This window comes from Lycium ferocissimum, chromosome 1, assembly GCF_029784015.1.
Source record: "Lycium ferocissimum isolate CSIRO_LF1 chromosome 1, AGI_CSIRO_Lferr_CH_V1, whole genome shotgun sequence".
In the NCBI taxonomy this organism is placed as follows: Eukaryota; Viridiplantae; Streptophyta; class Magnoliopsida; order Solanales; family Solanaceae; genus Lycium; species Lycium ferocissimum.
In genome coordinates, this window is record NC_081342.1 from 62,002,407 (window position 1) to 62,018,814 (window position 16,408).

Genomic DNA, 16,408 nt, shown 5'->3' on the forward strand with positions numbered 1-16,408 from the left:
ATTTGATGATGGTTCATGTGGTTTGGCTCGGTGTGATCTTTAGATTGATTTGGTTGGGGTGATATGGTAAAGGGAAATGTTTTCGGCAGATGTATGTATGCCAAGGGGAAATGGTTCCGACGGATGTGTGAATCTTTGAAGGGAAATGGTTCAGGCAGCATATGGGCCTCTCGAGTCCCCCATGAGTCACGACTCCCGTATAGTCCCATGGAGCTCCGTGCATATACATGTTTTTAAAAGTAAATGGCGTTACATGGCCTTTCATTGCACTTCACTGCATGACATATCCTTAACTGATTAACTAATTTACTTGATTACTTGGTATTTGACTTTACTTGATAATTGATTTATCGTTTACTCTGTTAATTGAATGATACGGAGTAAGGTAAGTCGTATTACTTCTTCAGTACCGTGCACGAGTGGGTCCCGTGAAGCGTATCGAGTTCGAGGCTTTCATGTTTGGAGATCGTGGTGAGCTGCTTGGCTGATCCGCAACACAATCCTCCTTCTATCCCTTTTATGCATTTTTGTCTTATATATTTTCCCAGACAGTGTATTTCAATCATTCAGACTTATATTTGATACTCGTAGTAGCTTGTACTCATGACACCAATCTTAGGTGGTATTTTGTTATTTTCACACTTGGTTTATTAGTAAAGACTTGATTATGGATGTTACTTTATTTTAACTTACTTTTCATTTAAGTAACTTAGCTAATTGGTTAATAATCGATTTTTAGCTTACTTATCGGGTGGAGGTAAGTGCCTTCATGGCTTATGAATTTTGGATCGTGACAATTGATATCAAAGCACTAAGTTCACCGATCTCATGAGTACAAAAGCAATGTCTAGTAGAGTCTTACGGATCGGTACGATGGCGTCTGTACCTTTCTTCGACAGACTATATGATATCTAGGAAACTTCTATTCTTTCATTCCTTATCGTGCGTACTTGACTCTCTTGGATTCAAAATTTCATTATTTCATTCTCCTAGATGGTGAGGAATTATTTATCTGATTAGAGATCAGAAGCCCATATCCTCACCCACTGACAGGGATGTTGCACAATGTAGAGGCAGGGGTAAGGTCGGGGTGGAGCCCATGTTGCAAGACCTGCTAGAGACCGAGCACCGACTGCTTAGGGCCATGCTAGAGCACTATATCCCGATTCGGAGGTGGTTCACAAGGATGAGCCGGATCATGGACAAGTATGGACCAACACATACACCACCTGATTTTATATATTGTTCTAGATAAAACCTTTAAGTCTTTCTTATTGGATTGAATTTGTGCACTCTTAGAGTTAAAAAAGATAAACAAAATAGGAAATGACAAGTGTGTGAAGCACAAAAGTTTCAAAGGTTACATACTTAATAACCATCCATTAGTCTTCCTCTCTTAAAAGTGGAGTCAATATATCCATTTTTCTTTTGATAAAAAAAAAATTAGGAGCCACTGTGGCCCTGCCTACCAAGAATTGATTAAGCAAATTCTTGGGAAAAATTAATTAATTAGAACATCAAGAACTAAAGCCCTTTCCCCTCTCTCTCCTCTTTTCTCTTCCTTCTTTTTCTTCCTTCTATCCCTCTCTTCCATGCCTGTTTTGTCCTGCAAATTAAACAATATGTATCCCCTCATGAACTCGAATGGGTATGACCAATTCGTTGCTCCTAAAACATTAGATAAGGCTTCATCTCCACCATATTCTTACCCTCATTTATTACCCTATGGTTATGGTACTATGCCACCACCAAGACAACAACTTCCTCCACCATATGGATCTCCTGAGGCTTCTGTATATATTCAAAGAGCTCCTATTGGAATAACCAAACCTATACAAGAGACAACTTGGTCAACAAACATTCTTGCATGTTATAGAGACCCCAAAAATTGTATGTATTTTTCTTCATCATTCATTTTTATTTTTCTTCATCAATCATTTAGCATTCTTTATTCTTATAAATAAGTTGATTAGTTTTACGTTGTTGTCAAACAATCGCAATTAGAGGTTATCCCAAGATCTGTTGATGGGTTCAACCTTTAAATGATTTTATTCGTAAATTCATTACACTTTTAAAATTGTGGATTCAGAATTTTGTACCTGTTGAAATTTTAGTATTTTTTCAGACACATATATATGTTTTGTATCATACATCACTATATATTTCATCGAACTCCGTTTTTTTTGTATTGTTTTGAGACTGCCAATGTGAAGAAAATCACACATGCAAGGTTTTCTATATTTTATGAATTGAGACGTTATTGTTATTATTGGTGTTGATGCTATTGTAGTATTAATCATTTCCTATAATCTAATGAATGTGTTAACTAATTATCTCATTTTTATGCATGTATAGGTCTTACGACATGTGTTTGTCCATGCATAACATCCGGGCAAATTGCAGAAATTGTGAGTGAAGGACGAACGTGTAAGACAAATAATTATGTGATATACGTTTTTGAGTGGTGATAAACTTTGTTTATGATTACTAATTCTCTAATTTGTTTTATTTTCCTTTTTGGACAGCATGCATGGAAGGAGTGATAATAAACTTGTTGCTCTGTTGGTGTTTAGCTACACCCCTTTACACTTTTTACAACAGGGTTAAATTGAGAAGAAAATTTAAGTTGGAAGGGAACGGATGTCTTGATTTCCTTATTCATTTAGTTTGTCCTTATTGTGCCTTATGTCAAGAATATCGTGAGCTTCATCGTCAGGGATTTGACCCTAGCCTTGGTAATTTCTTCTTAGTTCACGTTAAAATAATGGGATAAATTACATTATAATCCGGGACTATTTCGACCAAACAACCAAACGACCCCTAAGAGTGTTGTAATGACTAATGACACCAAAATTTTCAGGTTGGAAAAAAAATCTTTCAGAACTAAGGGTGTGTTTGGTATGGAGGAAAATATTTTTTAATATTTTCATGTTTGTGTGGTCAAAAAGTTTTCGAAATTTCTTTTCTCTAAGAAATCAAATTCCTTAAAAATAAGAAAAATGACTTCCTAGTGAAAGTAGGAAAACACGTTCCCTAAGTTGCATTCCACATTAGTTATCTCCCTCCAAAACATCCTACTCCCACCTTTAGGCTACATAGCCCCCATTCCAACACCGCTACCCCCACTATGCATTCCCCATAGTAATTTCCTAAATTATATACAAGTACTTTTTAAATACTATTTTTCGTTTACTCCCCAACATTAGAAGATAAATAAGAGATCACATACTTTTCAGGAAAACATTTTCTAGAATAGTACTTTCCTTCATACCAATTACACCCTCTGTGAAAAATTAGAGTCTGATAAGAGGAGCGAAACAATATTACTATAATGAGATCAAAAAAATTCAAACCCAACTCTGTGAATTCATTTATTAAATTGTATGTTCTGTAAAGGTAGGCAATTGAATTTCAACGAAAGACCTGGACTACAGCAAAACTGAGTTTAATAAAGGGAGTTCAATTGAATCTCTTTTCATGAAGAATTATATAGTGCAGATGGATAAACATTTTTTTGTTGTATATATGTATAAGTTTTTGAGTCCCTTGAAACATGGGGAGCTTTAAAAGTAGTGGTAAAAGAGGTATCCAGATTTTTTTTTTTTAATTAGAATCTATTCCTTAATTATTCTTCCTTTGTTGAGAACACTATGCTAATTTTTTTTTTTAATGCAAATTGATATGTTCAGGATGGGCAGAAAATATTGAGCGACAAAGCCATGCTGTTGCTGTTTTCACGATCACTCCACCTCCGATTCAAGAAGCCATGAAGAGATAGATAACATTTCAAATATTTTTGATCAGTTAATTGTCAAGGTAAGAATTGTAGAGTTTTGTTCTAATACAGAAGAGGCAGCTTGTTTGTTTTTACACTAGTTTGGTCCTAATGGAAATCATTTTAGTAAAGTTTATAGGTCACAGCTACGCCATTGCAGTTCATGTGACAACATTTTTGTTTTTGTGCATTCCAAAAGAACGACAACTGGTTAAATTTTCTATTTATCCTTAGTAACAATCTTTTTTAGTAGTACAAGTTTTATGACATATTTAAAAACACAAATTTCAATAGTCTTCTAGCCACATAAATGTTATGACATGTTTTAACATTAAAAGTTTCAAAAAGCCTTTTATTCTTTTCAAAACTTTGTGTGCATTCAAACTTTGCCACATAAATTGAAACCGAGAAATTATATATCATGACTATTAGGTATTTCATAAAAACCAGCATGATACAGTTGGAAAGAATGACCAACATAAATAATATTTCATATAACTACAATAATTGTGAAGCAACAAAAGAAGATAATTAACGATAATAAAATGAGAAAAAGGACACCGATAATTTTTATGTGAAAAACACTTTCAAACTAAGCAAAAATTACGTCGTACCTAAGAGGAGTAATTGATATCACTATAACAAGAAATTTTTACACTTTGTAGTCTGGAGTAACATATTCAAAGATCATTACGCACTTCAAACGAAGAACCCTCTTTTAATTTTCCACCTCACTGTAATATCACTCACATTCTTTATTTTCCCTCACTGACTATTTCCTAGCATATCATTGAATGCTCTCTGCATATGTTGTGTTGGTTCTCTTTCTTTGTGGTTCTGGTGTGTCCAACGTCAGCCATTTATAGAGCTAAAAATACTCTGCTAATGTCAGTAGTGACATAAACAAAAGATAGTAATTTTGAAGATAACAGTGTCAATAGATCTATTGACCAGTTGGCCAAATCTCAATTGTTGCAGACATTTAAAATTCTTTCCAAAGAAAAAATATATCTTCCCTAAGTCATGGGCTGGATCCCACAATTCTCCCCCCCTCTATAGCCCCATGCATCTGCAGTAGGCTTCTCTAATTTTGTCAGATAGTACGCATGCTGAAACATTATTTGCATAGCTCGAATTTGACTCATAGTATCACCTTGGTCAGCATATCTGCAAGACTTTTACTCATGTGGACTTTCTTGCCCTACAATGATTCATTCTCCACTTGCTCACGAGTCCAATCACATCTCATGTCATTGTGTTTAGTTTTTACATGGTACGTGGAGTTCTTCCTCAAGTCTATTTCAATTTGACTGTCACAATAGATGACATACTCCTTTTGCTGCAATTCAAGCTCGTGAGGAATTGCTTGAGTCATATCATTCCTTGCCTACTTTAGTAAACAATATGCTCTGCTTCAGTTGTTGAAAGTTCAATTCACTTGTGCAACTAACTGTCATGATATACCTCTCCTTCAAAAAAATGAATAGATACCTATTAGTGAGTTTTCTATTATCAAGATGAACGACCATATCAGATTTTGTCCAACCCTTTAAGACTTGATCTTTCCAAACACAAACATTTATATGAGGTTCCTCTTAGATACCTAAGTACCCACTTCACGACTTCTCAACTTTCTTTTCCAGGGTTGTCAAGAAACCTGCTAACAACATCGGGACATAAGTAATATCACATCTAGTACATATTGTTGAATACATCAAGCTTCCGACGGTATAAGGACTATGAAAAAATTTCCATGCTTTCTTTGTCTCCTCTTATTACAGAACAAAACTTCTTTCGCAATTCATATGACTAGCAAAACCGGCAACATGTGTTCTAACTAGGTTAGCACTTTTCATCTTGAAGTGTTCAGGCACACGTTCAATGTACTTTTTTTGTGTCAACAACAACTTTCTATTTGTCCTATCTTGGGCAAACTCCATTTTGAGAAGTTATCGTGATGGACCCAAGTCTTTCATGTAAAAGGTCTTAAAAAATCTCCTTTCAAAATGGCTATTACTTTCTTATCTTGTGGTACAATCACCATGTCATCCACATAAAATAAGAAGATGATGAAATTAATGTTAGATTTTTTTTAGTATACAAATGTATCTAAAAGAGTCTTTATTTAAGTTTGACTTCTCATGAAAAAGTCAAACTTCTTATACCGTTGCCTTGGCGCTTGTTTCAGCTCGTAAAGACTCTTTTGCCATTAACACACCATGTGTCTCTTATCCTCTACTTCAAAACCTTCTGGCAATCCGCTGACTAGTATCTCCCATCTTCAGTGTCCCAAAATCTCCTACTTTTTACCTGCATAATATTTCTTTTATCGAAGAGCATGATAGGATGTTATTGTGTCAATCACCCATTCTGAATCTTTTCTTGCAAGGTGTTTGCATTCCTCCTCATCATGAACGAGGAGAACCACCAGATAATTGTTGTCTACTACGCCATTTGTATTTTTATCATTCCTCTGACCTTAGTTTTCACCTCGATTTTGTTTTTATTTTGATAAATCCCTTTTTAAGTGACCAAATTGACTACAATTATAGAAATTTCTACCTCTTGATCGGTTCGTGGACTTACCACGACCTTGTATTTATCATGGCTTCTCGGAGCTTTGTTATGACTCCTGCCTCTATTTGGAATGATAAGAGTCTGCCCCTGATTTTCAGTATTCTTCCTCATCTTTTCATTAAGTAAGGTGATTGATGTGACCACTGTAACTTAATGGTAGCTCTATTGTAGGGGATGGTTGTTGCCAAAATTTTATAAGAGATGGCAACAAGTTCAGAAGCAAAAAACCCTTACCTGCTTCAGGGATATTTTCTCCGAGGTTGGGTAGTTGCTCGATTAACTCATCAAGCATATTTAAACATGATAAGAAATTCCCAGTTTCTCTTGTATGAATGGCATACATTTGTTTTTTCAAAAACAACTTGTTTGTCAAGGATTTAGACACGTGCAGACTTTTTAGTCTTCGCCAATTATACATGAGCACTGTTTTCATCTCCAGAATTGTAGAGTACTTTATTAGACAAGTGCAATCTGATTGCACTAGCTACCCTGTTCGCCGATGTTTGTGCAATTCTCTGATTACATGACTTAGGGCTTTGTCTCATTGTTGTCTAGTGTCTTGTATAACTCTTGTTGAATGAGTAGATCTTTCAATCTTCTTTTTCATATGGAGAAATTGCCTTCACCATTGAATCTTGTTACCTGTAATTTGCTCCTTATATACCTCGTAATTTACTCCTTATGTCTTTTTTGTTTTTCGCATGAAGTAAGAGTACAACCGATTGTGAAAAATAATTTTGTGAATGAGCAGAACTCAATCATTTAAGAAAATGCCCCACATAAACTATATTCACGATATATAATTACAATAAACATGGATAAATTGATATCACTATATCCAAGAATCTTACACTTTGTAGTCCTAATTAAAATACTCAAAGACCATACACACTGGAAAGAAAGAGTTGTCTTAATTTCTCCATTATACTACAATATCATTCACATTATATATATTTTTTCCTCACGAGCTATTTTCTCCCATTGTTGTGTTGCTATATCACATTCTTTGTGGTTTTGGTGGGTCCAAATGAGGAAAGAACGTCCTGTATTTAAAGAGTTAAGAATACCCTTTCAATATCGTTAATGACATAAGCAAAACACTTCAAAGATTGCAATCTGAATAGGTCAATTGACCGCTTGTCCAAATCTCAATTGATGTAACCAAAAAAAACATCTCTTATAAATCATGGGTTGTATCCTACGAATACAATATACATGAGTTACTTGATGCATAAGGCATAACTCTAGCTACTGAGACTGTAACAACCAATCACACATAAAAGGATTGCGTTTAACATAAAAAAAAGAAAAAAAAAGAAAACTATACTAGTTTTGCAGATTTGCTTGCTAAAAGTTTCTTCCTATATTTATTTATATCAACAATTGAAACTACTGAATTTCATATCAATTTTTTTTTTACTTAGTTTGCATATTACTTTCCTTATATATTTAAACATCTCATTCTCTCTAAGCTAAGTTTCTGCAACATAGTTTTGTATTATAATCATAATACTGACTAGTATCATGTAGCTCCAAGCTCAGGTCTTTATAGTCACTTTATATTTGTAATGAACTTGCTAATAACACTGGTTAAACTCTAAAATCGATGCTTTATATTGTCACTTTATGTTTGTAGAAAGATCAGATTTCTTATCAAAGATTAAAAATCAATCAATATTTGAAATTCAAGAAATGCATCAAATAAACGTTTAACGTTGGGTCCAAAATAACGTTCATAGTAGATGCACAGTAGGAATGTTCATTATTATTGTTGTTGCTAAAGTTATTATTGATTTCGTCATTCATTTATGCAGATAAAACCAGCTAGACCTCGGTTTGCGTTGACTAATGCTGCTATCTTCAAAAATTTCTTCTAAGCTGCTTGGTTTTTGTGGTCAAGGCTGGCATGTCCACGGCTAGTTTTAATTTTTTCCTCACTATGGGTGGATTCTCAAATAGCTTGTGATCACAAGAACTATCCACTTGATTACCTTCTTGGATTAAAAACAATTTTGGATTTGCATATACTTCCCACTTCAAGTAGAAAGAAATTGATCTCAAATATATATTTTGCTATGGAAATTTAAGAAAATTACTAACATTGGGCATAAAGTCGAGGAAGAGATCTACCATTAGTTTTCTCTTTGTATGTAAATAGGTTGTATAAATTTAGTTTTTGAATTTAAAGCATTTCTTCGATGCTCAAACAAAAAGCTCATGTTAGTCCAACTCACATGCATTATAAGCCACACACACACACACACACACACACACTCACTCCCCTATCTTTCTCTTAATGATTTGGTCTAAAACTGTTACGACTCAAACTAGGAGCATATCACGTCACTCTCATGATTAATTTAAACAATTTAAACAAGCACGTTGAATTAAAAAAAAAATTGATAGACTTTTCCCCATAAATAAGTATGAAGACACCCTATTACCTATTATAATTTTTTTTACATAATCATATCATCAATTTAATATCTTAACTCTTATGAAAATAGTTGCATTCAACATCTTTTACGAAATTAATTTGTCACAAAGAATGTGATGATATTGATAAGCTTCTTTCCCCTGTTGCAGAGATTACATATTCTCATACTCCAAACTTTTGATGCAATTAAATTTCAATCGGTCTCGGATTGATTTTGCATGGTTGCATCTCTTCATACTTTTTCTAATATGTTTCCCATTTGTATTGGTCTTTTTTGTTTCCAACCAACAGAATCGCACTTTTCAAGAATATTATAAATATGACTTTTAACGACGACATCTTAACGAAGGGACATGAATCCGGTCGTTAAAAATATATGTGTAGCGACCAATTTTTTTGCCGGTCGTTAAAACCCATCTTTAACTCAATATTAACGAGGGGGAAATATTGCCATCGTTAAAAGCATAATAATCCGTCGTTAATGTTAATTATCAATAAAAAATAGGCGCTACTTTTTCCCTCCTTTCCTTTTCCCCCACCCCACTCCCCACCAAAAAATGACATTAGCTATCATCAAAACACACACACACACACACACAGATCCAAATTAAAAACTGCTGGTCTATCACCAACATCGTAAGCTCGCACAATCGCAATCAAAATTAAGTTTCTGGGAGAAGAAAAAACAGTTTGTTACCTTTGTCGTCATCCATTGTTTTTGTTAGGGTTTCTTCTCAAGGTAAGATTCGTAATTTTGCACTTTTTATATGTTAATTTTGGCTTCCTCTCTCCGCATTTCTTAATTTTGGCTCAAAATATTCTCCGTAAGTTTCATAGATTGTTTCGGGTTGGTCTTTGGGAGTCATTGTTCTTATCTCCATCATCGTTCACTCTTTCATCTGTGTTTACAGCGTGTGTTACTTTCGGCTTCGTTCTTTATTTGGTTTTATGTGAATTACATGATTTTTGTGTGCTTCGAGGTTTTGGGTGAGCTTTATGTTTCTATTGCTATGTTATTAGTTGCGTTTTTTGGTTTTTGTTTCTATTCTCGTCGAGTCGCCGTGAAATTGTTTAATTAACATAGGGATGGAAGATAATTTGGGGGAAAACTTGTTTAATCTTCAAAACTAGTTTAATCGCATAGGGATGTAAATTTAATCTGTAATTTCGTCAAATATGCTAAAAAATCATAAAACCAATTTCAATTTGGCAAGATACTACTTATGGAAATGCTAAATGATATTACTTATTGAACTTTTTCTCATTTGTAAAGAGATATATTATTAGAACTTGGTCGTAATCTAATTTTTCTGATGTAGCTACTACCTAAGATTAACAAGTAATTATAATTTGTTTTGGAATTTAGTTGTAATCTCACTTAACTAGTAGCTACTTAAGATGAAAGGTTCCTAGCTCATTCTTTTAAGCGATATTTTTTCTGTTTTGTATGTTTGGTGTGTTCGAATTATTGTAACCGCTGATAAGCCAAGATATAAAATTCATCTGCTTGGGTTAAAAAAGGACAGACTTAGTATGTTTACTTTCTTTGAAATTACTTTTTTTACCTATGGTGTATGTGCTGAGTATATGGTGTATGTGTTGAGTATCGTGGGGGCTTTCTTGTTTGTTTGGCAAGCTTGTAGGAGAAAAAATAAGATGGCGCCTTTGTAAAATGCCTAAATCCATTGAACAGTCCTCTGTTTATGTTTATCCATTCCCCGGTCAACGCGGACACTTTGTTGGATTATTAGTATGCATATACTAACCAGCATACAAAACACGACCCAAGGCTTGAGAGTTATTGGGCTAAAGCCAAATGAGAAGATTGCACTCTTTGCTGATAATTCATGTCGATGGCTTGTTGCAAATCAAGGTAAATCAATTGATCCTATTTTGTAAATCCTAGAAATTGCGAAATTTTAGTTTTATTTATAATGCATTGCCTTTTCTCTTTCGTTTTCCTATTCCCTTTTTTAGATTTCAAATTTTTTTTTAGCGGACGTAATTTGGCGATTTGGATAATCCTAAGTACTTGGATTTAAGCCCTTGATTATCATACATGGCTTGAACCTAAAATATGCACAAAATTTGTACATCATGAAAATGGTCATCTTGCTAATGTAAAAGACAATAGAATTTTAGGTTATTCGGCTACTTTGACTATAGAGGTATAATTGCTTCTTGAAAGAGTTGAATCCTATATATACAGACAGAAGCTGGAAGCACCATTTTTGTGTTAAAAGTATGATAATATTAGTTTGTAACTAGCTGGTTCTGTTTTTTGGAATATGGTAATATGTTATAGTTTATCACCAAAAAGATATTAGTTTGTATGCAGGGGAAGAATGGAAACTAGTCTCAGTAACAATTTGGCATCTCTTAATTTCTATACTTAATGTGGTAATATTGTATTGACGTAAGTTGGTTCTTGTAGTAGTATATGTGGTTTAGAGTTTATTGTTGAGAGGTTGTTAGCTATGAGAAGTAGGTATGCTATTTTTGTCTTGCTCTGTCTTTATGAAAATAAAAAGATGTTAGTCCTCTATATCTCAAATATCTACTAGGAAAATAATTAGAATTTAAATCTCGACTTTTTCATCTTCTTTTTATCCGAGAAATTCCTCAAATGTAGTGGCGCCTTTGTTCGAAACTTGGTGGATCATGGTCCATTGCTACTCTACTCTCCTCCACTTGTACCCGGGCTTTTGAATGTGTGGCGTGATTAAGAGTAGGATGAAATGATTTACCTTGATCACTCATAAATCGGATACTCAACACAGCCCAAGTGCCCAAACTTTTGATTTAGCTTACTTAAATAGGGAATAAGTCAGATCGTTATTCACATACACTCGTCTATCCTTTGCAAAGCTTCAATCACCATTCACTATCGTAAGGTCCAGCTGATATACTGTCCTGTAAAATAACCTGAACTCAAGCATGGCCACGAGATGGCAAATGGGGTTGCTTAATCACCGATGCGTTTATTAAGTAAGGATATAGTGTAAAATCACAATCCAAATTATGTTCAATTTATTTGGAAGCTCGTTGCAAAGTGTCTAGTTTCCTTTAGGTATGATGGCAATGGGGATATTAATGTTGTAGGGGGTTCAAGGTCATCAGCTTCAAGAGCTAGTGCAATTACAACCACTACGAAAGGTTAGTGTAGACGTTAAATGCATTGTTCTAATTAACACATTAATGAGTATGTTACTTGTTCTCCCCATCTTTCTTTCTTTTCTTTTTTTCGATTAGTTGTTTTCCTGTCTCTCATTTTTAAACATGTTGATATTGTCCTTATCAAAAAAAAAAAAAAAAAGGACATGTTGATACTGTTATTGCCAAGAGTCATATGAATCTACTTCATTCTTAAGATGTAGGTAAGACATTTACTGTAAGATATATAACTTAAGCAAAAAAATGTTCTTGCTTAATTAGAAACTGAATGTTACTAAAAATATCTCAAAAGTGCAAACACAAGCTCTTTTTTATTTGTTTTGACCGGAAGAGCGTAATGTTTAATTCTTGATTTTGTCATTGATGAGAAATGTCTTCAATGTTAATGTGCGTAGCATACAAATGTAAAGGCGTTTTACTTTTTCAACCTGCTAATCGCAAAGTTTCAATTTATGCGGTCTTATCTTCGATGATCTGTTAGCTCATGGGACATGTAAAGTATCTATTACCTTGTATTTTCATAGTTTCTCATAATTAAGTTGGAGCCTCTTCTTTCTTAAGACAAAAGAAGTGAAACTTGGTGCTTTGTATTTCTAAGGAAGCTTCGCCAATTGTACCGCATTTAGTATGCCTAGAAGTTCCATGTTGTGATGGTCTACTCTAAAACATTAAATCGAGCTTGGGGTGAAAGAAAACAAAGGAACAATTATTTGATCCAAGCGATTCCTTTTCCGCAAAATCCTTTGAAGTGAATGGGGGTTTAAGCTTAACATAAAGACTTAATTGTTTCTGTTTATCTATAGGTAAACCGTAAGCCATAGTTTCTCTAACATTTTAGCTTATAGTTGGTATGTGGCTTTCGTCTTGTTAGAATCTTTACAATTTTGCACTAATTGATTGGTGATAGCTTCTTACTAGCTGATATTAGCCATCTTTGCAAAACATTATAAATGCATGTTTAGTGTTTGCAACAAGTCTTCTTGTCATATTATTAAAGACATTTATTCCAATGATGTGTCAGGCAACAAGGAGGAATTATTGTTGCAGGTCCTGCTAGGTTAGGATTTTGAATTATGCAATTTATCCTGTTCACTTTTGAACTTTGTCTCAGTTCCTCTTTACATGCTTAAAAAGGTTAAATGTCTTTTTAAATATTGGATTATGCAATGAAGGCAATTAAGCCTTTGAAATTTTGAGCATTGTAATTTAGGGAGTTCTTTCAGACAGAAAGAGGAGTATATTTTTCTCTATTTTCTATCACTTCTCTAGTTCTTAGGAGTTATAGGTAAGTTGTTGGCACTACACTCATGGTAGACATCGGTCATTGAAGTATCTTGCAACTTGCTGAAATATTTGATTCAGAGTAGCATAGCTAGTTTGGTAGGTTTGATCTGATTTAACTCGTATGTCTCTCTTCAATTACATTTGCTCAATTGCAGTAGCTATTTTTAAGAAGTGTCTTATACTTGTAATAAACAATTACTATATCCATAACCTAGATCAAAGCTAAGGTTAGCGATCATGTCTAAAATCAAATGTATCTAAATCTATGTGAGTGCTAAAAATAATTATTTAGACTCACTTTTTTATGATTCTTATCATTTGGATGTGCTCTAACATGCATCGTGCTACAATCCTATTTCTCATTACATCTTTGTTTAATAAAGATTTCCTAAGCTATTCACAATTAGCATATTTTCATACTTTGATAAGTACATTTTAAATCCATTTATGAGCAGAAAATGAAAGAACTTAAGTTCCTTCAAAGCTAGTCATTACGAATTACTTGCATCGAGTAAGTTTTGGTTTCAAATGATTTGAAGTAAGTTTTGGTTTCAAATGATTTGATAGGATTCTTGTAGCATGAAAAAATAACCGGAGGAAATCAGTGCATGCTACTAATTTCTCTTGTGTGACTAGAGTGATAGATGTAGTCGGTTGATTGTCTCGTGAAAATTATACTCTATAAGCGGGATTAATGTCCGGTTTCGGTCTATTATTTTTCGTTTTCTTGAGCTATAATGTTGGTAATAATAAAATGTTTTTACCAAAAAAAAAAAAAAAAAACTAAGATATAATTTAGGTGCAAACTTCATTATAAACAGAGAAGTAATTTTTATAGTAAATTGCAATTTTACAGTATGGGAGCCACTAACTTTAAGTTTATGTCTCATTTGTTTAATGACAGAAACTTTAAAGCTCAAAGAGGTCCAAATACATGGATTCAATATATTTTTCGAGTTCTCGACCTAGCAGACAATATTTTGAGAAGGTATTTGATTATCAATGCAATATGTGTACTTATTTTTACATTTGATGTGGCAATTGCATTTTGCTATTTTTCTCGTGAAGTCCACACTCTATGAAGTTATAGGAGATTCAAAATGAAGATTGTGAGGAAAGCTAGGGAGGGAACTAGTTTAGCGAGCATGAAGTTTAAAGTTTTTGTGATAGCATAGTAAGTAGTGTATCATGAAAGCTATAAATCAACATCCATACATGATTATGTTCATTGGTCAATGGATAGTCGATAGGAATTTACCAGAGAAGTAAAATAACATCAAATAAGTGTCTTTGGAAATGCAATAGCTCCGGATTAGACCTTTTGGCTTCTTTGTTCCCCATTTTGGACAAAGCACTTTAGTGTTTTTCATCTGTTTGTCTTCTTTTTTTCCGTTGAAGTTATTTATCCCTTTCCAATATCTTTTGTTGGTTAGTTTGATTAAGCTTATGATTTGTAGACCTATCGATATTTTCAACTATTTTTTTGTTCATATACAGATAAACATGTGTTTACTTCACCTTCTTTCTTTGTTAGTCCTTACTTTGTATTTTGTAACTTTCTATCAAAATGTCATTATATATACCTCTTTTTGTAGGACAAATATATGCATATCAACGCAGCTTAGAATGTGGTACAACAATGCACAAGCTGGAAGAAGATTTTTCGCGTTACTAAATAAATAGATTAGGATTTTATAATACAATATCTTAGTTCCTTTTGTTAGTAAAATCATACTTTTAGGAATGAGGTAGATTTGGAACTATGTATTTGTTTGATACAATTGTGTCATTGATCTTTACATTTATATTATATATGTTAATTTTCTTTGCATTTTAGCATTGTGTTCATTTTAAATTTATTACTATTCAGTAATATAATTTTGTAACTATATATGTTTATTAGAATTCACATTAGCGAGGGGAAATTTGGTCGCTAAAGCACTTGCAATGACCAATTAGTTGTCGTCATTAAAGAGTTTAAACGACCGGATGATTAATTAGCGAAAAGGAAATCTGTCGCTATAAATGACGATATAACGTACCCTAATCATGCCGTCACTAACAAATCTTTAATGACCGATCGGAAATCCGTTGTTGAGTATTAACGACAGGGCTTTTAACGACGGGTGACGACCGGATTTTACCCTGTCATTATTGACTTATAGCGACCGGATTTGGACCTTTAACGACAGGAGTTCCCCTCGCTAAAAACCTATTTTCTTGTAGGGTTAGGAGTGAAACATTTTTGGTCAAATGTAATAATTTGTGTGTATTTGTATATTTGATGGTGGTTAGTCTAGTGGTAAGAGCACAGTGCATGAAGTGTGGATTAGGTGCACATCATGAATAAAAGTTTGGTATTTACGTCAAGAATAGTTCAGTAGCAGACCCATTACCATTGAGTTTTGAATAGTGCGCCAGATGACCCTAAGAAAATACACCGAAGTTTCGAGGCTACCTTACTTAGAGAGCAAAAACAGATGTTTGACATCGTTTACATTAGCTTTACACAAATTGCATCGTGCATAGTTTAAGTCTTCTTTTCATCAAGTTTCTTGTATTACACGGGTTGCGTATAACTAGCTGAACATATCGTTTTGATTGGAGAGATTTGGTGCAAAAAAAAACTTAAGAGTGCAAAAACAATGCATGTTAGCTTCTTTGGCACATCTATGTATATAAATAATATTATCTTTTCATTTCATTATGATCACCTTTGAAGTAAATGACATAGCAATACCTGTAGTTTAGTTTTTAGTCTCTCTCTCTCTCTCTATATATATATATATATATTTTTTTTTTTGCTGTTCTTCCTTGACTGCATATCATATTTCTTCTCAGTTCGCTTTTAAAATTCAGATTGTAATAATTATCTCTAAGGGTGGAAAAGATCTAAGAAAAACTCTTAAATCTGCTAATTTTATGTTTTTTTTTTAAATGATTCACAAAAGAAACTATCCAAATAAGGAAATTTCTGTGAGCAAAGCAAATATTGTGTGAAATTGTGAGTTAATTGATAGCTTGGTGCTATATATTGTCTTCTTTTTGGTGTTATATATATATATATATATATATATATATATATATATATATATATATATATATATATATATATTGATATATTTCAAGTTAAAAATGTGAACTTGCTCAAATAAATATAA

General features: G+C 33.4%; 1 protein-coding gene and 1 long non-coding RNA gene across 4 annotated transcripts; both read left to right on the top strand.

Moving 5' to 3' along the window:
* Positions 1 to 1,441: 1,441 nt before the first annotated feature.
* Positions 1,442 to 8,546, top strand: LOC132030431 (protein PLANT CADMIUM RESISTANCE 3-like). Its single transcript, XM_059420066.1, has 5 exons — positions 1,442 to 1,890; positions 2,356 to 2,427; positions 2,526 to 2,735; positions 3,690 to 3,816; positions 8,167 to 8,546. Exons 1-4 carry the CDS (start codon positions 1,593 to 1,595, stop codon positions 3,776 to 3,778), a joined length of 669 nt encoding a protein of 222 aa, XP_059276049.1. The 5' UTR covers positions 1,442 to 1,592; the 3' UTR covers positions 3,779 to 3,816; positions 8,167 to 8,546.
* Positions 8,547 to 9,278: 732 nt separating this feature from the next.
* Positions 9,279 to 14,235, top strand: LOC132030440 (uncharacterized). Of its 3 annotated transcripts, XR_009408046.1 has the most exons (5): positions 9,279 to 9,528; positions 10,426 to 10,662; positions 11,860 to 11,945; positions 12,985 to 13,343; positions 14,152 to 14,235. It is a non-coding gene; the product is annotated as an uncharacterized LOC132030440 (long non-coding RNA). The 3 variants fall into 3 exon arrangements; XR_009408047.1 differs by lacking the exon at positions 14,152 to 14,235 and having other exon boundaries at positions 9,287 to 9,528; positions 13,249 to 13,863; XR_009408048.1 differs by lacking the exons at positions 11,860 to 11,945; positions 12,985 to 13,343 and having other exon boundaries at positions 9,292 to 9,528.
* The last annotated feature ends 2,173 nt before the right edge of the window (positions 14,236 to 16,408 follow it).